The sequence below is a fragment of the Xyrauchen texanus genome, chromosome 34 (genome assembly GCF_025860055.1).
Source record: "Xyrauchen texanus isolate HMW12.3.18 chromosome 34, RBS_HiC_50CHRs, whole genome shotgun sequence".
Classification (NCBI taxonomy): Eukaryota; Metazoa; Chordata; class Actinopteri; order Cypriniformes; family Catostomidae; genus Xyrauchen; species Xyrauchen texanus.
The window spans coordinates 7,384,329-7,407,278 of NC_068309.1; the positions used below are offsets into that span (position 1 = coordinate 7,384,329).

Sequence of the window (22,950 nt, forward strand, 5' to 3'; positions counted from 1 at the left end):
AAGGTAAATATTAGGCCAAAAATGGCAAAAAAGAAACAGCTTTCTCTAGAAACTTGTCAGTCAATCATTGTTTTGAGGAATGAAGGTTAAGCAATGATTGAAATTGCCATAAAACTGAAGATCTCATACAAAGGTGTAACTACAGTCTTCAAAGGACAACTGACTCTAACAAGGACAGAAAGAGATGTGGAAGGCCAGATGTACAACAAGAGGATAAGTACATCAGAGTCTCTAGTATGACAAATAGACGCCTCACATGTCCTCCGCTGACAGCTTCATTGAATTCTACCCGCTCAACACCAGTTTCATGTACAACAGTAAAGAGAAGACTCAGGGGTGCAGCCTTATGGGAAGAACTGCAAAGAAAAAGCCACTTTAGAAACAGAAACCATAAAGAAAAGGATAGAGTGGGCAAAGAAACACAGACATTGGACAACAGATAATTGGAAAAGAGTGTTATGGATCTTAACCCCATTGAGCTTTTGTGGGATCAGTTTGACTGTAAGATGAGTGAGAAGTGACTGACAAGACCGCCACATCTATGGAAAGTGCCACAGGAAGTGTGGGGTGAATTGTCACCTGAGTATCTGGACAAACTGACAGCTTGAATACCAAGAACCTGCAAAGCTGTCATTGCTGCAGGTGGAGGACGTGGAAGTTCTGAACATTGTTTTCAAATTGTAATTGTTCGCGTTATTGTCCTGACTGACTATATACATTGTCATCAGTTGAATGCCACTTTGGTAAATAAAAGTACCAATTTCTTTCCATAAGAGCAAAATCTGTACATTCCAAACTTTTGCTCACCAGTGTGTGTGTGTGTGTGTGTGTGTAGTATATATATATATATATATATATATATATATATATATATATATATATATATATACATATAAAGAAAATAAAGCCTTTTTTTTTTTTTTTACTGTAGAAGTTTCTGCCCTGTGCATGATGTTCATGATAATTAAAATTAATATTCAATTTTCAAAGGTCTGCTCAATCGACAGTTTTTGTGGCAGTATGTTGATTACCACACACACACACACACTCAAATGTTAGTTTATAATAATAATAATAATATCACTGCTACAGTAAGGCAATTGCAATAGAAGTGAATGGGGTGAGTCCGTAAATGTTAATATATACAGTTTCCAAAGTACTTAAGCATTATACGTGTTAACATGATTTTAGTATGGTAAACTTGCTTACTAACATTATCAGGTGTTGTTAAACAAACAATAATATAACTTCCTTGAAAGAAATTTTATCACACTAAAATCCAGTTAACATGTATAATATTTGTTTTGTAACAAAGTGTACTAAACAATACTTTTGAAACAAAGTGTACTTTAACATTTATCGACTGGCCCCATTCACTTCCATTAGAAGTGCCTCAATTCTTAAATTTTTTCTCTCTCAATAAACCAGAGTTGAATCGAAAATATTTAATGTGGAAATTAACATTATGCTGCAAATGCTGTCAGTTGAGCTTCATTTGTATTGAACCCAGAACATTCTTTTAATAAAAAGTATTTTCCAATTCTTACTGTAAATGTACATTTTGTTATTAAGTTATATTTTCCCCGAATAAACTTATTTTAAGGATTTTTGCCTTTATTTTAGAGGCAAGTAAAGTGTGGACAGAAAAGTAGGGGTGATTCATAAAAATAAAATAAATAATAAAAAAGGCTTTTTAGCAGGCTATAAAACAGAAATTATGCAAAATATAATTTCATTCTTTTGATTTGAAACTGAACTAGAGTAATCTTTGAATAATCCACAGTATTATAAATTAGACGTGAATGTGAATTATTTACATTTAATTGAATACTTTCAATTAATTATTCTTAAATTATAATAAGTACATAAGATTAAACGGTGCCGCAAAAAAAGGCCGTAATTCTTAAAAATAGACTGAAATATTTCTGAGTGCATGTTCTTGAGGCTTTATTTATCCAAACTCGAGCTAAACAACAGCAAATGTTTATACCAAAAATTAAACAGTGTAAGAAAATCGGAGCAGTATGTCTCCGAGCCATCTAGAGACAAAGTTTGTCACAACAGCTTTATGCGTGAACAGCAATACCAAGGCAACATACAGGATACTTACTAGCAGTTTCACATGGGTTTTAATTTTCCAATAACTTAAATATTTGTTGCCCTTGGACAAACAGTAGTAAAGCACTTGATAGCTTTTGACAGAAAGACTGCGACTGAAGGCTCTATTTGTAGAGTTGTGCAACTCGTTTTTCTGACAGATAATATGTTGCCCCACAGGTTTAACTGCAGCTTTCACAGTAAATGTTGCATATGATCCACAAATCACATGCATTTACAGATACAGTACTGTATACAGCTTGAAGACTGAAACTTTTGCACATCCACTACTTGAAACCTGTAACAAACATTAATGTGAATAACAACCGTTTATAGTAATGTGAGACCACCACAAACGTATGCATCATTGTTTTATAAACATTTATTGTTAATTTGTCCAAGATATTCTGTTTGGATCTGACTTTTGAAAAAAACAAAAACACACTGTTTAAAATCACAATGAATGAATGAATGAATGAATGAATGAATGAATATGAAGTCCATTTTCAAAACTGTTACAAATTCAAAAAGAAGTGTCAAACGTTTACATCTAGCTGAAATCTTGGCCATGCCCCCTTTTTTTGCTCCCCCAAGGACTAGCCTTAGTACAAAGAATGACCAATAAATCACTCTGTGTCCTGACTTTTCAAAAATGTTTTAGGTGATTGGCTCGTTTCAGGATGGGCGGAGTCAGACTGGCAGGCATCAGAGAATCGTTCCCGTGCACGCTCCCAGTTCCGTTGGGATTTGGTTCTCTTGAGCGAAGCATCCTCGACTGACATAGCAACTCCAGAACCAAGACCAGACTGAGCCTTACGTAACTGCAGCTGGATCTAGAACGCACACAAAGGGTATAAAACAAGCACATTAAAATGGAGTATAAACTCTATTTGGCTGGACAATTAAAAAAACTTGGAAGGGTAGATACTGCGTTCTGGCTATGTACAGCCGTGGCCAAGTATTGGCAGTGACATCAAAGTGTTTTGCAAAGTTTGTTGCTTCAGTATTTGTAGATTATTATTTAACATGTTTCTATGTTATACTGGAAAACAATGATAAGCGTTTAATACGTTTTAAAGGCTTTTATTGGCAAAAACACTCAATTTATGCAAAGAAACCTTGTTGCAAAGTTGACCCTTGTTCTTCATAACCTCTGCAATTCGCTCTGGCATGCTGGACATCAGCTTCTGGGCCAAATCCTGACTGATGGCGATCCATTCTTGCCTTATTAGTGCTTGGAGTTGATCACAATTTGTGGGCTTCTGCTTGTCCACTCGTCTTTAGGATTGACCACAGGTTCTCTATGGGATTAAGATCTGGGAAGTTGCCTGGCCACGGATCCAAAATTTCAAATGTAATTATCTCTGAGCCACTACATTATCACACTTGCCTTGTTACATGGTGCTTTATCATGATGGAAAATGCACGAATCATTACCGAATTGCTCCTGGATTGTTGGGAGAAGTTGCTCTTGCAGGACTTTTTGATACCATTCTTTATTCATGGCAGTGTTTTTGGGCAGAATTGTGAGAGAGCCCACTCCCTTGGATGAAAAGCAACCCCACACATGGATGGTCTCAGGATGCTTCACTGTTGGCATGACACAGGACTCATGGTAGCGTTCACTTTTTCTTATCTGGACTATCGATTTTCCAGATTTCCCAAACAGTCGGAAGGGGGCTTCATCAGAGAAAATAACTTTGCACCATTCTTCTACTGTCCAATCCTTGTACTTCCTTGTACTTCCCATCAGTCTGTCCTTGATGTTTTTCCTTGGAGAGAAGTGGCTTCTTTGCTGCCCTTCTTGACAACATGCCATTGTCCAAAAGTCTTCGCCTCACTGTGCGTGCAGATGTACTCACACCAACCTGCTGCCAATATTGAGCAAGCTCTGCACTGGTGGTGACACGATTCCATAGCGGACTCCTCAGGAGGAGATGGTCCTGGCGCTTGCTGGACACTCTGGGACGTCCTGAAGCCTTCTTCACTACAGTTGAACCTCTCTCCTTGAAGTTCTTGATGATCCGGTAAATTGTTCTTTCAGGTGCAATATTCTTTGCAGCAATTTCCTTGCATGTGAGGACATGTTGATGCAAAGCGATGATAGCTGCACATCTTACTTTAGAGGTAACATTGCTAACAATACCACAATGACTGGAAGCACGTCTTCCCTCCTTTTATAGCAATCAGTCTGCTCTTATAATCCAATCAGAATGATAGTGTGATTTCACCTGACTAGTACACATTCACACTTTCCCAGGTGCTGCTGCTATGATTAGTGAAATGTTGGCTGGTCATTTTGTGCCAAGACCAAAAAAAAAAAAAAAAAGAAAAGTGGAATTTGTTTTTTGTGATCAAGTAAATTGTTTTGGCCAATGAAGCTTTTTGCAATTATTTAAAATGCATCTGATCACTCTGCACAATAATCTAGGAACAATGTGAATCAACACCGAAGCAGAAAACTTTGCGAAACACAAAATTTATTTCACTGCCAATACTTTTGGCCACGGCAGTAGGGGAGTAAAAGTAAAAGTTTAAATCTCATACGATGAACATTTCATAAATTAAACATTGTGTAATAAGAGAAATCAGTATTACTGGATCCTTCATTCCAGCACCGTCCTTGCCAAGACCGTCCCCTCGTTTCCAGCCCATCTTCTCCAGCATCTGTCTGCCCTTATTCTCATCTCCAATTTCACTATATACAACCCAACCAAACAAAAACAGACAATGACAAAAAGCTCAGACTCAGCAGAAATACCTGTAACCTTGGAGACTTTCCATTCAGCTTCACATTGTCAGGTGTTATGTGAGAACTTTACAGTAACGTATATTTACAACAATAATTAACATGTTTGACTACAAAAATGTAATGACGTACACATGAACAGAAGCAGGGGCATCGTCTCTCTGGAAAGCACCCTCACTCCCGACTGTGTGCCGACGATTTTCCGCTCTGTCTTTATACTTGCTGTTCTTCAAGGTCTTCTGCTCTTCATAATCACTGTTCTGAAACACATCGGAGAGTCTTCAGATAAAACACACTGAGCAGTTTAAATGCAAAATGACTCCTTTTGAGCTCCACAGAAGAAAGTCACACAGTTTTGGAAGTACATGAGGGCAAGCCAAGGAAGACACGAATGTGATGTTTACATTCCTGACCAACAGATGGCAGCATTGGGCACTGATAATCAACGCCACAATGATTATGCCCACACCTGACTATTCACTAAAAGAGTTTGTGCAGTGTTTATTTGTATGAATATAGTACTAACTTCTCTTGCAATACACAAAGAAATAGATATCTTGAGATAGAAAACTTAAGCAGATGTGAAATAATTAAAAAATATAATTTATGACACTCTTACACACCTGTGGTCTCTAGAGACCCTATACACTCTTGGTGCTCAAACCATTATAAAAAGTTTGTTAGTGTGCAATTTTTTGTGTGGCACACTATTTATAAGAGATAGATTGAGGAACACTACAGAGGTGTGGGCACAACTCTAAAAATGAGGTACAGGTGTGGAATGAGGTCCCGGGTCTATTAAAGACCTGAGGTATGCGTTTAAGGGTTAAAGGGATAGTTCAACCAAAAATCTAAAAGCAATTATTCCTTTAAGGAGGTGACATAACATACTTTGAGTCCATATTTGACCTTCATCATCTTCAGTTCTTTCTGTCTTTGAATCTCTTTATCCTCCTTACTCAGAACAGATCCTGAAACAAACATACACACACAAAATACACTTACACAACACTCAGTCAAAATGTGTGTAGGGAGGGGTTGATTCAGCGGTGAGATATAACTCTAACAATTCAAAATCTAATCAGCTACGCCCATCTCTCAAACACATAACTTTTGTTGCATGATTAGGTCATTCCACCCAGTGACCCGTTTTCACAGGTGCATTAATGTGTGTGTGTGTGTGTTTACCTGTAAGTATTCCAGAGTTCTCCTCTCTTTTATGGCGATTCAGATGTGCTATGACCTGGCCCGGTTCACAACCATCACATGTGTCCATTCCCGTGTGAATGTGGAAGGACAAAACGGTCTCTCCCATCTTCACTTCATCACCATGGGTCAAAGGGCAAGGGTCACAGGGAACCTTGGGCTGCAGGGACACAGCAACACACCAGAGGTTTCAGCAGTGATTCAATTCTGATTAGTGGTTCATCAATCATAAAAACATCTGAGGCCGAGTCAATCACAGATATTTGACCCTGTGACCGGAAGATACCGATCTGATAACCAATTTTATTCTTAAAGTACCCCTTGCCAAACTTTTGCATGTTATACAGTATGTTGCAGTTATACACATTCAGAAAGTATTCAGTCCCCTGCATTTTTTTCACATTTTATTATGTAGCAGCCATATGATAAAATGCTTAAAATTATAATTTTTCTCACATCAATCTACATACACAATGATAACAAAGCAAAAATCTGATTTTTTGATAGCTTTGCAAATGTGTATAATATATGAAAATGTTACATTGACATAAATATTCAGACACTTTGCTATGACACTTAGGTGCTTCCCATTTCTCCGAATCATCTTTGAGATATTTCTACACTTTGATTGGAGTCTACCTGTAGCAAATTAATTTGATTGGACATGATTTGGAAAGTCACACACCTGTCTATATAAGGTCTCACAGCTGAAAATGCAAAGAGCAAAAAAAAAAAGCCATGAGATCAAAGGAACTGCTGAAGCTTTCAGAGACAGGATTGTGTCAAGGCACAGATCAGGGGAAGGCTACAAAAATGTTTTGGCTGCATTGAAGGTTCCCAAGAGCACAGTGGCCTCCATAATTCTTAAATGGAAGTTTGGAACAACCAGGACTCTTCCTAGAGCTGGCCGCCTGGCCAAACTGAGCAATCGGGGGAGAAGGGCCTTGGTAAGAGAGGTGACCAAGAACCCGATGGTCACTCTGATTGAGCTCAAGAGATCATGTGTGGAGATGGGAGAAATTTGCAGAAGGACAACCATCAATGAACAACTACACCAATCTGTGCTTTATGGCAGAATGGCCAGACAAAAGCCTCTCCTCAGTGCAAGACACATGAAAGCCTGCTTGGAATTTGCCAAAAAAATAAATAAATAAGTTAAAAAGGACTCTCAGACTGTGATAAAAAAGACTATCTGGTCTGATGAAATGAAGATTGAACTGTTTGGCCTCAATTCCAGTCATGTCTGAAGGAAACCAGGCACCGCTCATCACCTGCACAACACCATCCCAACGCTGAAGCATGGTGGTGGTAGCAGCATGCTGTGGGGGTGTTTTCAGCAGTAGGGACTGGTCAGGGTTCACCTTCAACCAGGATAATGACCCCAAGCACACAGCTAAGACTATGCAAGAGGGCCTTCGGGACAACTTTGTGAATGTCCTTGAGTGGCCCAGCCAGAGCCAGGAATTGAACCCAAACCCAAATCTCTGGAGGGACCCAAAAATGACTGTCCACCAATGGTCCCCATCCAACCTGACAGAGCATCTGTAAAGAATGGCAGAATATTCCCAAATCCAGGTGTGCAAAGTTTGTTGCATCATACCCAAAAAGACTTGAGGCTATAAAAGTACTGAGTTAAGGGTCTGAATACTTATTTCAATGTGATATTTCAGGTTTTTCTTAATACATTTGCAAAAAATAAGTTTTTTGTTTTGTCATTATAGAGTATGGAGTGTAGATTGATGGTAAATGGTCTGCACTTACATAGTGCTTTTTTATTTTTTACCTTGGAGGTTACCAAAGTGCTCCCAATCACCCATTCACACACACATTCACACACCAATGGTGGCAGAGCTGCCATGCAAGAGAGCAGAAAAGTTGTCACCATCAAAGATCATTGTGACACTGGCAACCAGTAAACACCATGAGAGCATCACACGCAGTAGAAATACATTCAAAAATAAGATCCATATATAAAAATATATCCACTACAAGCTCCAAAACAGCTCTACTGAGAAATCATAAGTGTCTATGATTTGTTCACAGTCTTTGGTGTTTGTTGTAATGCAAATAACTTATAAGCAACTGCTTGAAGACATAGTGCCATTATTGAAGGTTAAACTGTTATTGCCGTCATTTGTAGTGTGACAAACTCACAAATAACTCTGATATAAATAAGTCTTTTCACAAAATAGCACTGGGTCATGTGACTGATGAGAGACTGGGAGCGTGCATAATCCCTTAAACAGTCTCTGCCCTCCACACACCGACTGCCACAAATCACGTTACATCAAGTATACTGAGACTTGTATTCACTTCTTTATTTACCGTTTAATTCAAATCTTTGTCCTCTCGGTCTCTAACTGTACAGCGAGTCAGAAATACTACCATAAAGACTCCTTAAGATTCAAACACATGGAATTCATTCACATTTTTAAAAGAAACCAGCATATTCATCTGAATGTGCACGTCTAAAAGAGTAAATTCATGGATTATTATAATTGTCAATAATTCACCCTGCAGTGGTCGCAATGTCATGCATCGAGTGTTGAGAAAGTGGTCATTAATTTAGAGTGGCAGTGAATCTAGGCATTAAATCTAAATCTAGGCACAAACGGCCGATCACAGATTTAAGGCAAATATCAGCAGATTGCGATCGAATAGCTTGGTTGATCAATCGGTGCATCCCTAATTCTGATGTATTCTTTCATACATATTTCAAAAGTATACTAGGAAAAAATGGCTGTGCTAGTTTGAGTGTTACCTGTAGTATTCTGTTTCCATTGATGACAGTACCGTTCTGACTGCCCTGATCTATCAGCATATAACACTGCTGCTCCTGGTCAAAATAAACCTCTGCATGGGACTAAACACAGACAAACACACAATAAACGGTGAGAATACCATCTTCACATATGCATGAAACTGTAAAATCAAAGATCTTACTGAGTCTTTGTGTTTGTTTTACCTTACTGACTCCCACCTCAGGGATTCTGATAGCGTGATTCATATCTTTCTCTCTGCAAAGAGATGATAAACATTTACACTATAACTTTGTCTGCAAGCTTCTGAACATAAAGTATGGACAGAAACTCCCTCCACACACACTCAAAACTGTACCAACCTGCCGATGGTGGCGACCGTGTCAGCTGTGAAGATGAAGAGTGTTCCTGTCTGCAGTACAGGTGAACGTACCACTGTTACCCGAACACATGGTGGCCAGGCTTCTGTAACACAAATACAAACACATTACCAACAAACACAAGAGAATCTCTTGGAAATAACACTATTCGCCCCAAAATCCAAAGTAAAGATAAGAAATTATATTTTGCATAAAATAAAATTTCACCTATATTTAAGACCATAACTTTTTTTTTTTTTACTTTTGCACTGTTGCATTAATTTCTTGACAATTAGGCACATTTAAACTGCAAATTTCCATTACTGTAATGAGAATAAAAAATCTGGACTTTATGTAATACTTTTAATAGGACTGTCAATTTAACATGTAAATTCAGTGCAATTAATCATATAAAAAAATAACACTTAAAATGTACGCAATGTCCCTGGAATTTAATAAGAAATCTTTCTACCATTGAAGCAACTCAAGCCTGAAGTACCACCTGTTTTCAGCAGGGGGCAGTAAGCACAACTTCAGCTGTATGGGCAATGCGCAGCTGTACAGACAACAAACCATACTCAGGCTTGCTTCTCACTAGCGACAGCACAAGATAAGAATGTTTTCTTGTGTTCAAACAAAGCAGAATGGAGAGCAAATCCAAATGCAGGGATCTCGAAACATGTTTTTCCAAGTTTTGCTTGGTAGATCTACCTTACAACGCCGTTTATGAAGCATGCAACTAACGTGAGATGTTCCAAAAACGTTAATCTGAGGCATGTAAACATTGACACGTCCTTTGAAAAATTATATTGCAAAACTGATTGCTGTGGATTGTAGGACAATGTCCGGTAATGAGAAATATGTAAAACAATATAGTGCCTTCTGAAGCCACTTTTAAGAATTATTTTATCAATGCTTTACTCGTCTGCCATAATAACGTAATGCTTTTTAATAATGCAAAATATTTTTTAACTGAATTCTTATACTTACAATATACATTTATAATTATTTTTATAGAACTACAGGTGAAACTCGAAAAATTAGAATATCGTGCAGAAGTTCATTAATTTCAGTAATTCAACTTAAAAGGTGAAACTAATATATTATATAGACTCATTACAAGCAAAGTAAGATATTTCAAGCCTTTATTTGATATAATTTTGATGATTATGGCTTACAGCTTATGAAAACCCCAAATTCAGAATCTCAGAAAATTAGAATATTACATGAAATCAATAAAAAAAAAGGATTTTAAATACAGAAATGTCGGCCCTCTGAAAAGTATAATCATGCATATGTACTCAGTACTTGGTTTGGGCCCCTTTTGCATTAATTACTGCCTCAATGCGGCGTGGCATGGATGCTGTCAGCCTGTGGCACTGCTGAGGTGTTATGGAAGACCAAGATGCTTCAATAGCGGCCTTCAGCTCTTCTGCATTGTTTGGTCTCATGTCTCTCATCTTTCTCTTGGCAATGCCCCATAGATTCTCTATGGGGTTCAGGTCAGGCGAGTTTGCTGGCCGTTCAGGTCAGGCGAGTTTGCTTGCCAATCAAGCACAGTAATACCATGGTCATTGAACCAGGTTTTGGTACTTTTGGCAGTGTGGGCAGGTGCCAAGTCCTGCTGGAAAATGAAGTCAGCATCTCCATAAAGCTTGTCTGCTGAAGGAAGCATGAAGTGCTCTAAAATGTCCCGGTAGACGGCTGCATTGACTCTGGACTTAATAAAGCACAGTGGACCAACACCAGCCGATGACATGGCTCCCCAAACCAACACAGACTGTGGAAACTTCACACTGGACTTCAAGCATCTTGGATTGTGTGCCTCTCCATTCTTCCTCCAGACTCTGGGACATTGGTTTCCAAATGAGATGCAAAATTTGCTCTCATCAGAAAAGAGGACTTTGGACCACTGAGCAACAGACCAGTTCTTTTTTCTTTAGCCCAGGTAAGACGTTTGACCTTTGAAGCCCATGTCCAGGACCCGTCTGTGTGTGGTGGCTCTTGATGCAGTAACTCCAGCCTCAGTCCACTCCTTGTGAAGCTCCCCACACATTTGAATGGCCTTTTCCTGACAATCCTCTCCAGGCTACGGTCATCCCTGCTGCTTGTGCACCTTTTTCTTCCACACTTTTCCCTTCCACTTAACTTTCTATTAATGTGCTTTGATACAGCACTTTGAGAACATCCAACTTCTTTTGCAATTACCTTTTGAGGCTTTCCCTCCTTGTGGAGGGTGTCAATGATGGTTTTCTGCACAACTGTCAGGTCAGCAGTCTTCCCCATGATTGTGAATTCAACTGAACCAGACTGAGAGACCATTTAAAGGCTCAGGAACCCTTTGCAGGTGTTTAGCTGATTAGAGTGTGACACTTTGAGCCTACAATACTGAACCTTTTCACAATATTCTAATTTTCTGAGATTCTGAATTTGCGGTTTTCATAAGCTGTAAGCCATAATCATCAAAATTATATCAAATAAAGGCTTGAAATATCTTACTTTGCTTGTAATGAGTCTATATAATATATTAGTTTCACCTTTTAAGTTGAATTACTGAAATTAATGAACTTTTGCACGATATTCTAATTTTTCGAGTTTCACCTGTATTTAAAATATGCACATGTAATTATATGCAATCATTATAAATTGAATTATTAATATGCGAGACCCTTCTCTGCAAATATTTATATTTGCGATTAATTATTTGCGATTTCAATCGATTGACAGCCCTACATTTTTATTATACTCAAGTGACTCCGTACTGTGCCATGATGCATAAACACTTTACAATTTAAATAATATATCAGTATTTTTCACATTACAGTAATGAGAATTTCTTTTAAATGTAATAATTTTTTCCTCATTTAAAATTTCTGTGATTCTCAATACAGTCATCAGTTACTTAATCAAAATAATATATATATATATATATATAATGTCTTTATTAAATTTTTTGCATTTGTAATAAATTTGGGGGGAAAATGCACGTACTGGTAATTGTCATGCAAATAACGTCACAATGCAAGAAAATACACATTTTCATAACCATTTCATATTGAATTCTTTTGATTTCAGGGCGAATTATGACTTTTCTTAAATTTCATGAGATTTATCTACACAGGCAGCATCCACACCTCTGAATGACAAACAGATTATTGTATTTACATGGTGGCGTCTCCCTAAAACATTTTAGACATTCGTTCTGTTGCTCTTTCCTCTCACCTTTCTGCATTTGTGTTTCCGTATCTCTCTCTGGACTGTCATGTTCAGGTTGGACAGGAGATGCGGACGAGGATAATGATTGTGATGAAGGTTCTTTCTCTCCATCAGACTCTGTGATCTCTCCTTCCTCTGGTTCACTTTCACCACTCGCATGTTCAGAGTGGGACTTCCTGTCTTTGCGAGTCTCAGAACGCAATCTTTTCTTCCCTCTCCTCTTCTTCCTCTTCCCGCTGGAAGCATCATCAGAATGCGACCTGCTCCGTCTCCGGGTTTTCTTTCTGTTCTTGGAACACTCTCTACTACCATCTCGACGCTTGGCTTTTCTGGATCTTTCTTTGCTAGTGGATCGCTGTGGGCTTCTGGATCGAGACCTTCGTCCTTTCTTATGTGAAGGCGTATCATTCCCCTTTTCTCTGTGGTGGCTTTCAGGCTGTCTGTCGAACTCAGGCTCCGCCTCTTTATGGTCCTGTCATTGACCAAACACTCAGCCAGTCAGGGATGAGGAATCTAATTCCGGCATCTTCAATAGTGTCTCGGCAATCATTGTTTTGAGGTGAAATCAGTTTTGAATTTGATTGTATGTTTTCAAAAATATTTTCGAGGTGGCTGTTTGAGTCTCAGTTTTTAGTTGGTTAATTTCTGCCTTGAAACACACAGTGCAACACAAAACCACCATATAAAAAATCTCATTTGAAGGGTTTCACTTTTATATCTTTAGCCTATTTGCTACTTTTATTGACAAGAGATGAGGTGGTGAAGAGGGTGGAATGGGATTAGGTAATGTCGTAAGCCTATCTGAACTAGCATCACCTGAATGAACACCATGGGTCAATGTGTTCAAATATGTACGCAAACCACTAAGTCACAGCTCCTACATAGCTTCATGTCTTGCCCAAATATAAACACTCGAGATTTCCTATATGCATTTTGCAGCGGCACTACGCCACAGCTGAATGATGAGTGCCGCTGTTGGGATTTCACATGGTTAATTTAATATTCTTGAAGCAACATGACGCTTACCAGTCCCAGTTAGTGCTACACTGCAAAAGGCACCACACCTCACACACACTCAAATACACACTCTTACTCAGTGATGTCACCGCATAACAATGTGGGTCAAACACGCTTATTTTCAAGTGGCCCTTTCTAAAACGTAGGATGGCAGGGGATCACAACTGAACAATTAGTTAGTGCTTTCCTCATGAATATTAATGAGCCTTCCCTTGTCATCTGTATGTTTTGGAGCGCATTTTGCTTGCTTCAAAAGCGGAATGAAACCGCACCACATGGGTCAATTATCAACATGTCTTTATCATGGATAATGCAGCACGAGGGTAGAGCAGGTGCAGTAATTTGCAGACTGGTCTCAACCGAACAGGCTATTTTAAATGTGCCTGTGAACCAGTGAGATTTGCAACGGGGAGTGTGAAACTTGTTTGAATGCGATACAGAATTGTCTGTTGCAAAACTCTTATGTCTCAGTGATGAAACTAGCTTAAAATAAACAGCTCCAACATTCTAAACGGCACTGACAAAGAAAACAGCAGAAAACAAATTAAAGGCTTTTCAATTCTCATATCACAATGCTTACAAAACGTTACCATGGATTTACAGCAGTAACACTATCTGTACTGTATTATGGTAGTTGTGGCAGAAAAAAGTTCTAAATATATTTAGACTGAAAAAAATGCCATAGTTATTTATATAGAATCCAAAGTCACTAACCATGATAGTGAGGAGCCAAGCATGGTTTTACATGGTTCCCATGAACTATTTCAAATATCATTGTTAAAACGATGGAAGAACTATGGTGCATTTTCATAATTATAGACTATGCTATCAGTTTTCCATCTGTGTAAAATCTGTACTCTTGTAATGTTCTTTGATTGTACAAAATGTAAGTTGTTTTATTTGCTTTCAGAAATTCCAAGACATGACTGTAGTTTTAATTAGTAGGAGCCTGAAGGGATCTGTAAAGACCCAACTTAGTCACACTGTCTGAACATTTCAATTTAGCAATATAAAATTAGGTGTACATTTTTTCCACATTTAATTTCATAATTTTTTATTTGTATCCCAACTTCAAAATCAATGCTGTACTGTCAAATGTGCATTTCAATTCACATGACATGTAATATTAATGGTAATTGCATGGGTGCTACCAGAGCAGGTGCTGGTGCCACATTTTCAACCAGTCCTTTGAGGGCACAAATAAACCCTGTTGGGGCCCAGGCTGAAATTGAGTTTGACACCATTTTAATCCACAGGCTAATTATACAGGTCTGGCATTGCAGGATTGTGGGCAGAGGAAACACTGCACACTTTAATACATTACATTATAACAAAAAGTGTTCAACTGAATGAAACACACAAGACATAAAACTATTAAATTAAGAAAAACTTCAAATCCCATTACCATAAGCCAAATACAAAATATTGGTATTGCATTGCCACAGATGCCTAATATTTCCCAGATTCCATATATTTGGTCACTACCTCAACTCCAGAGTAAAATATAACCAAAAACGAATCAAAACTTAAAATACGGCTGCACTGAGTGACTTCTGTTTCAACTTCTGGTATCTGTGTAATTATGGCCATTTGATGCTAAAACTAGCTGTAGAACCCGACCTGAACGTACCTCTGACTCCAATCCGCCTCAGACGTTCTATCTTCAACTGAGCCATTGAGTTAGTCAAATCCTGAACCTACAGCGAAAGGAACAGCACACTCTCAGCTCCACCATGCATCAAATCTTCCTTAAAATACTCAACTGTTTACGAACCCCTATTTGAGACCACAGGCTGTTTTTCAGGCCCCCAAAATCAAAAGACACCATTAATCAGAGCGAGAACCAGAAGCCAGAAGTTGTTTTTGGAACACTTGGATCAACATGGTTGTTTAATGGAACTCAACTCTCCAAAGAAATACTGAAAACTGAGACTCAAAGAAAACATTTAATTGAAATAGAGTATTTAAAAGCATATTTTCCCCCCAAATTAAAAATCTGTCAATTATTTACCTTTGTCACTCCAAACCCATATCACTTTCTTCCATGAACCACAAAACATTTTAATAAGAATTCATGAGGTTTAAGCCAAGCTTACACAACACGGCTCACAGTCCTGTTTTTCGTTGTGCTGGTGTGAACACTTCAAGACTGTAGTGTATCAACTACATGACCATTCGTCCCCGACTGAGACCATGTGTACACTGGAATTAAGATGTGTTTTGGGTGATCCTATCACAAATGTACAAGCAAGACATAACTGTAACACTGGGTCGTCTCCATTTGAACACTTGTGTTCAGATTTCGAGGAGAGTGTCTCTGATTTCATGAGGACATCAATCATTTCATCTTTGCTACCCTAAATGATAATAAAATGAATAAAAGACGAGAAAGCGCTAAAAACAGGTGCACATTTTCTCTTAATTATCCCCAAACATGACGTTAAGAGCTGAATTCGGAGTTATTTTAGTGCAGCACCTATTATTGAGCTTCTAATGTGAGTGCTGCTCATATCGGTGTCATTATTGTACGTTCATCCATTGCAATCGCTTTTTTTATATTTTCCGATTACTTTTATTCTGTTAAATCTGCACGTAAATGCCGATTTCAAAAGGATTGCCCAAAACGCATCTTAAATGTTAAATGAATAAAATATATTTCACAAACTCGTGTGGTTTATTCTTGATAACATGTTAACAAACATAAAAGAACTGCTCTCGCCCAATTCCGTGCTTTATTGGCACCATTTGCAAAGGAAAAACTTACAAAAACCGCAGATAACAATAAAAACAGCGAGTAGGGAGATGTTTTATTTGATTATTATTTTTGTCTCCTGCTACCAAATACCTTGTCCAACTCTTTTAACAAACATGAAAGAACGGCTCAAGCCTGTTTTTACACGTATTTGCGCTAATTTGCAAAGGAAAAGAATTATAAAAAGAGCTGAAAATAATAAAGACAGCGGGTAGGGAGACGTGGGTGAAGTTTTTATATTTCATAATTATTTTTTGTCTTCTGCTTCCTAATAACTTGCCCTCCTCTTGTGCTCTTTCTATTTTTCATTGGCTCATTGTTGGTCTTTTGCTCATCTGGACAGTGCACACACCTGAAGACGTCTAGATATCAAGCTGTTTTGAAAACCGCCGTAGCGTCTGGGACTAGTCTCTGCCTATCGCAGGAATGCGCGCACACAACAAGATTGTTCGTCGTGAGATCTGAGACTTCTCGTCGCAGACAAGTTGCCGAATCAAAACATCACTGGAGAGGAGCTTGAGTCATGTAGTGTACACTAGTCTTTATTTGCCATACATCAACTGTTAATAATAGTGACTCTGCTCTGTCAAGCTAAAAAAAGGGCAAGAAAACACCATAAAACCAAAGTAAAAGTAATCAATATGACTCATGCTATATTTTCCAAGTATTCTGAAGCCATATGATCACTTTGTGTCACGAAATCAACAGAATTTAAGTCATTATTCACTCTAAAATCAAATATGGCAGCTACATTGATAACATCAAACCTCATTTGTTACGGTCACGTCTCAGGATCAAATGTCACAACGTCATGATGCAAGAACCAATAAGGTTTGATGTTATCGAAATAGCCGCCATTTTTAATTTACAGGGTTTATTAATGGTTTAAGAGTGAAAAACAAATGATATTTAATATGGGTTCCAAAGACTTGGAATGTAGTACAGTATCCTACTTATTTATTTATCACTTTTAATATGGTTGTATCCATTTTTTTCCTGCTTTTGAGTTTTAAATCACTATCCACTGTCACTATATGGCAAATAAACCATGTGAAGAATTCACCTTTTGTATTCCACAGAAGAAGAGCTTTGAGCATTAGGGTGAGTAAATGATGACAGAATGTTCACACTGGACTTAAATAACCAAGTTAAGGAAGGTGGGGGGTGAATAAAGTGAATATTTTTCAAATTGGGTGTCAACCAGCACATACAAATCTTGTGGATACAAAACTATGCAAACACAATGTGTATCCATGTGTATCTCACCCCTCCGTCAAGACAGGAAGCTCTATCTGTGTTCTTCACGGACTTCCTGTTTTTCCAGTTTTTGGTCTTCCTCTGTGGCGTCTGTTCCGCTTCGGGTTGTGCAGCAGGCACCTCTATCCTAGAGTGGAATTGGTATTTTCCGCTTTCTGGGTCATAGTAATAGTACATGCCTGTGTTGGCATCATAATACAGCTGACTGGTCTGGAGAAGAGGAAAAAACACATTAGCATGGGAGATTAAGTCAAGATTACACAAATAATGACAAATAAACAGCAGTCAAAGTCCCAAGAGAACTTTATCAAGAGATTATATAGATTGTGTAGGAAGAACTTACAGAGTCATAGTAAAATCCAGTGCTGTGGTCGTAGTACATGCCAGAACTTTCATCAAACACAAAGTTGGTCTGGTTCAACGCTTCTTCGGCTGTTGCTCTGAGCATGTCAGCTATAGAGCCACCTTCTTCAGAGGCCTCCTGAGACTAAAACATTGTCACACCTTGAATAAATTGGCTCTATAAATATTACTGTATTAATAATAATAATTCATATACATTATTATCATTACGGTTTATAAATTGGCTATATTTGTTTAGCTAGGGCTGTCACGATTATGAAATTTGGCTGACGATTACTTGTCAAACAAATAATAGCAATTATGATGATTAATTGTCTCTTTAAGGTCTTTCATGATTAATTGCCATAGAATGGTCATATTTTTTTTAAGGTGTGATTTTTGAATGTGTGCTTCATACACAGTCATTTTTACACATTTAACTTGATACATAATAAAATAGGGATATGTGATTTCCTTTTAAGGCTTGAAAAACATATGAATGAGAACAAAAATATATACATTTTAGTTTTAAATATAAAAATATTTCTAAATACTTAAAATATGTCTCTCCTTTTGGTCAACTTTAATTTTGGTAAATTTTACATATATAAGTTTATAATATTATGCAAAAGTAAAATATTTCTGTCCTAATTTCTTAACTTTCAAACATTATTTTAATGCTCTGATTAAACCCCCGAGCCCTTATTTGTCATGAAGCAAAACCTTTGAGATTTCGTTTCATCATTTCATCACTCGACAGAAATAGAGCAAGTGTGCATCTCCTCCTCTGCATCACTGCATGTATGAGCCAGGTTCATTTGCCATTACACGATCATTTAAAATGAAACCGGAGTGCTTTGTGTTCACTATCAGTGTGCACATCAGAGTGCTTGAGAAGCTCTTCATGCATGAGTTGTGCAATGTTGTGCATAATGTTGACCATGTTTTAGACTGTACATGCTATATATTAGTTTATTTTGGATGTATATTAGACTGTTTTGGCTACATGTTGGAATATTTTGGATATTCAATACTGTACAAAAGGCACATAAGATGTTTCACAAAAGCATTTGTCTTAAGATGGTTATTTATATCTTCAGCTTTAATGTGTCAATAGGAAATATAAATGTTAGACTCCCAAACATTAATTTTGCAAAAAGAAAAGATTAGAATACAAGAACAGGGAGTCCTGCAACAGATGTCATGGCCCACCACTGAACATCATGTCAGTATGGGATTACATAAAGAGACAGAAGCAGTTGAGACAACCGAAATAGATAGAAGAACTGTGGCAAATTCTCCAAGAAGCTTGGAACATCCTATCTGCCAACAACCAAGAACAACTGTGTTCAGATGTAAGTAGGATAATTGGTGTTGTTTTGAAGGTAAAAGTGTTCACACCAAATATTGATTCAGCTTTATGTTTACTGGACTTTGTATGACAAACTGATTAATGAAAACTATTTATGTCATTATTTTTTTAAGAAATCTTCACTTTGAAAGTTTTTCACAAGTGCCTAAAACTTTTGCACAGTACAGTTTAGAGATGTCCTGATCAATTGGCCGATATTAGTCTTAAATCAGTGATCGGCGATCATCTGATCGTGCCTAGATTGAGGGACGATCTTTTTGCAGAATGCAGGTAATCATGCATACACTGCTCCTCTAATGAATGAGTGCTTTCTCAGCACCTGAAGCATGACAGAGTTATTGGCAATTCTAAGCATTCACGAATTTAAACTTTCAGACATGATGTAATTGAGATGAATATGCCGGTTTGTTTTTAAAATGTGTAAAAATTACATGTGTATGAATATTAATTTGCCCATTTTCTAGAGTTGTTACGGTAGTTATTCAGACTCGTTGCACAGTGAACAGAAAGAGGATATAGAGGAATGCACTGATTTTATTTCTAATGATCAGCATAGAGAAAACGGTTTAGTTTTGCAATATGGCCATAATAATAAAAATGTTCAACACTCTTTAATGCCTAAAACCATTTTTGAAAGCAATCGTGTTTTGCAGAATTATCCTGAATATCAAATACATTCAACCCATGACAGTAATCTTGTAAATAATCTAACATGACTCGGATACCTCTGCTTGTGGAAAATCATTCAATCCATCCATCTGCTCAGGAATGGATTGTTCTGTCGGTGTCATTATGAGATGCGCCTCAGTGTGTTCTGATGCCTCTTGAGATTCCATGACAACATTCTCCTGCGTTTCTGCTGTTGTCTCTGTTCCAGACTGATAGCATCCGCCATAATAATAATTATAATAATCTGTTTCAGAAAAAGATTGGCATATAACTTCCACATCAATGCTGCAGATCATTAAAAGGAATGTTCCGGGTTCAATACAAGTCGAGTTCAATCGACAGCATTTGTGGCATAATATTGATTGCCACAAAGCTTTGACGCATCACTCCTTTTCTTTAAAAAAAAAAGCAGAAATCTTGGTTCCAGTGAGGCACTTAATGAAAGTGAATGGGGCCAATTTTTGAACATTAAAAAACTCACTTTTTCCAAAGTATAGACACAAGACAAAGGATATGAGCTAAAATATTTTTTACTGTGACAAAATCACTTACTAACATTTTCTACTACTTTGTTACCATGACTATGTAAACTTAAACCCTAAACGGACTGTAAAAACTACAATTAAAACAAATTCTCATCTGATATAATATAGAAGTTAACAGAAGAATTATTGAAAGAGCTTCTATAAAATGATACGCTTCACATTTCTGTTTAAACCCTCTAAAAATTGGCCAAATTCACTTTCATTGTAAGTGCACCACTTTTTTAAAATAACTTTTTAAAGGAGGAGGAATGAGTCGAAACAAATGTTTTTTAATAATCAATATTAAGCCACAAATGCTGTCAATTGAGCTCAAAACAATCCTTAAACTAAGATACAGGAAAAAACAAAAGAGAGAGACTAACCGGTCTCTGTCCAGGTGTATTCCTCCGTCTGAGTCTCAGCATTCACTTTCTCTTTTTCTCTTTTCTTTCTCTCATGGATTTCTGCACTCAGTGCATCAACCTAAATAAAAACAACAACAGTAAATGAGGAGCACATTTTCAGGTGAGAACCACAGATTGTGCACGGACTCCGACAAAGGGATATGCGAGCACCTAGCTTACCTGCTGTCTGAGATCTTCATTGTAGCTCTCGGTTGTTTTCTGCAGTCTTTCGCTCTGGCTGAGCTTTTTCTGTAACTTCTGAAGTTCATTCTTACATGACTTCAACTCCTGCCGCAACTCTTCTGCTTGTGATCTCAAAGACACAAGCTCTGCTTCCAAACCCTGCTCGTTGGGTTCAGGTCTTTCCTCCGCAGCCATCACTGAGTATTTTCTGTCAGAAAAATCAGATCAAGGCAAGGCATACTTATATATATATTTTTAAACAAATTAAGAACAAGCAATTAGAATAAAAAGCAATGAAATAAAAAAAATATTTAAAATGATTAAAAATTTATTTAAAGAAGAGGAAAAGAATATAGAAATAAAAAGATTCTGTATCAGATCAGAAAAAGATTGGACGACTTATATATATATATATATATATATATATAAAAACTCAGCTCTGAAAAAAATTAAGAGACCACAGCAAAATGATCAGTTTCTCTGGATTTACTATTTATAGGTATGTGTTTGAGTACAACAAATATTTTTGATTTATTATATAAAGTACTGACAATATTTAAAAAATAGTCACTGAAAGCATTTATTTGCTGAAAATGACAACTGGTCAAAATAACAAAAAAAAATGCAGTGTTTTCAGACCTTAAATAATGCAAAGAAAACAAGTTCGTATAAATTTTCTTGTTAGAATAAAACAAAAGTTAAAAGTTTACTCAAACACAAACCTATAAAGAGTAATTCCAGAGAAACTGATAATTTTGCAGTGGGCTCTTAATTTTTTCCAGAGCTGTATATATAAACTACACCTACACAAGCAGATCAACCAATCAGAGAGAGCAACACAATTAATATGCATAATATGTAAATTAGTATCGGAAACGTCATGACTCACAGAAAACATAGCTATCACAATTACATTAATCTACCAAATGCAATCAGATAAATGGACAGAAAACAAGTCTAATTGTATATCTAATAAGAATGTGCTCCTATTCATTTAAAATATGTTTATATTAATGCACTTTTGAGTTTTGTAACAAAAAATCCTCACCGATTTAAAGCACCAGTTTTCTCTGCGCTTTTCCACAGTCCCCGCGTGCGCGTCAATCTGTAAATCAAAGATAAACATCATATGACCACTGTGCATTGGACACATATTCGTGTAGAAGTTTGTGTGATCGTAAAGTGCGTTACAGGAAGCAAACGCGACGAACTTTAATCCCACTTCAACGGAGGCCGCCATACTTTCACTTTGTAACGTCATGGCGCACGCGTTGCACCTACGCCACTTCCTTTCATTGTTTTTATGGTGCCACAGCACCCCTAGTGTAGAACTCTGTTCACTACAGTGTCATTTCATTTTTCCGTCACTAGTGACAACCTTTTGTTTATTACATAAATTATGAAGGCAGGTTTATTTATTTATTCATTTATTATTGGTAATGAAAACTGGTTTATCATGCAAAAAAAAAAAAAAAAAAAAAAAGCGTTGCTGTATGTACAGTACATATACATTTGTCAACTTAGGCAAATACAGCTGAGTGACAAATTAAGATAATGCTTATTCTAAATAATCACTTTAGAAAATGATGCACAATTTCCTGTTAATTTTAATAAAATTTGGCATTTCATAACTCAAGTATTCTATAAAAAAATGAATCCCCATTGTGATTGGTTGAGTCAATGTGAGCTCACTTTGAATATTTCTTATAACAAATCTGTTTGCCCCACTTCAGAAAAAAAAACATTGTGTTTTATTGGGGGCCTTTAGCCACCTGCAACAGGTAAGCTTTTTACCCCAAATACTACCCTTTCACTTATTGGACAGTTATAAAAAAAAAAAGAAAAACAATAATAAAAAAACAACCTTATGACCACCTTGCACACAATTGAAGATGATAAGTATTTGGTTCAAAATAAATGTGCTCAGTTTAGGGATTTTCATAATCTACATACATTTGCAAGATTGTAAAAATGATTAAATAGTATATCTATTGGCCACAAAATTAAACTTTAGACACATCTCATGAATCATGAATATTTTGCA

The 22,950-nt window shown here is 37.1% G+C and overlaps 1 protein-coding gene across 1 annotated transcript; it reads right to left on the bottom strand.

The window, feature by feature from the left end:
* Window positions 1–1,951: 1,951 nt before the first annotated feature.
* On the bottom strand, window positions 1,952–22,166 carry LOC127627625 (angiogenic factor with G patch and FHA domains 1-like). The gene is made up of 16 exons (XM_052104086.1): window positions 22,098–22,166; window positions 21,955–22,011; window positions 20,904–21,114; window positions 20,703–20,802; window positions 19,852–20,039; window positions 17,756–17,899; window positions 17,422–17,622; window positions 12,393–12,858; window positions 9,174–9,276; window positions 9,018–9,069; window positions 8,814–8,915; window positions 6,035–6,212; window positions 5,738–5,817; window positions 4,979–5,106; window positions 4,696–4,795; window positions 1,952–2,930 (listed from the first exon to the last, which is right to left on the bottom strand). The coding sequence occupies exons 3-16, from the start codon at window positions 21,099–21,101 to the stop codon at window positions 2,724–2,726; spliced, it is 2,247 nt and encodes a 748-aa protein (XP_051960046.1). The 5' UTR covers window positions 21,102–21,114; window positions 21,955–22,011; window positions 22,098–22,166; the 3' UTR covers window positions 1,952–2,723.
* Window positions 22,167–22,950: the final 784 nt, after the last annotated feature.

Excerpts from the sequence above, each read along its gene's own strand:
- LOC127627625 (XM_052104086.1), bottom strand. The coding sequence starts at position 21,101 with ATGGCTGCGGAGGAAAGACCTGAACCCAACGAGCAGGGTTTGGAAGCA. Across the intron at positions 20,040-20,702 it reads ATACACCTGGACAGAGACCG|ATTATTATAATTATTATTAT; the intron begins GTTAGTCTCTCT and ends TTTCTGAAACAG. Across the intron at positions 9,070-9,173 it reads ACGGTCGCCACCATCGGCAG|AGAGAAAGATATGAATCACG; the intron begins GTTGGTACAGTT and ends ATCTCTTTGCAG.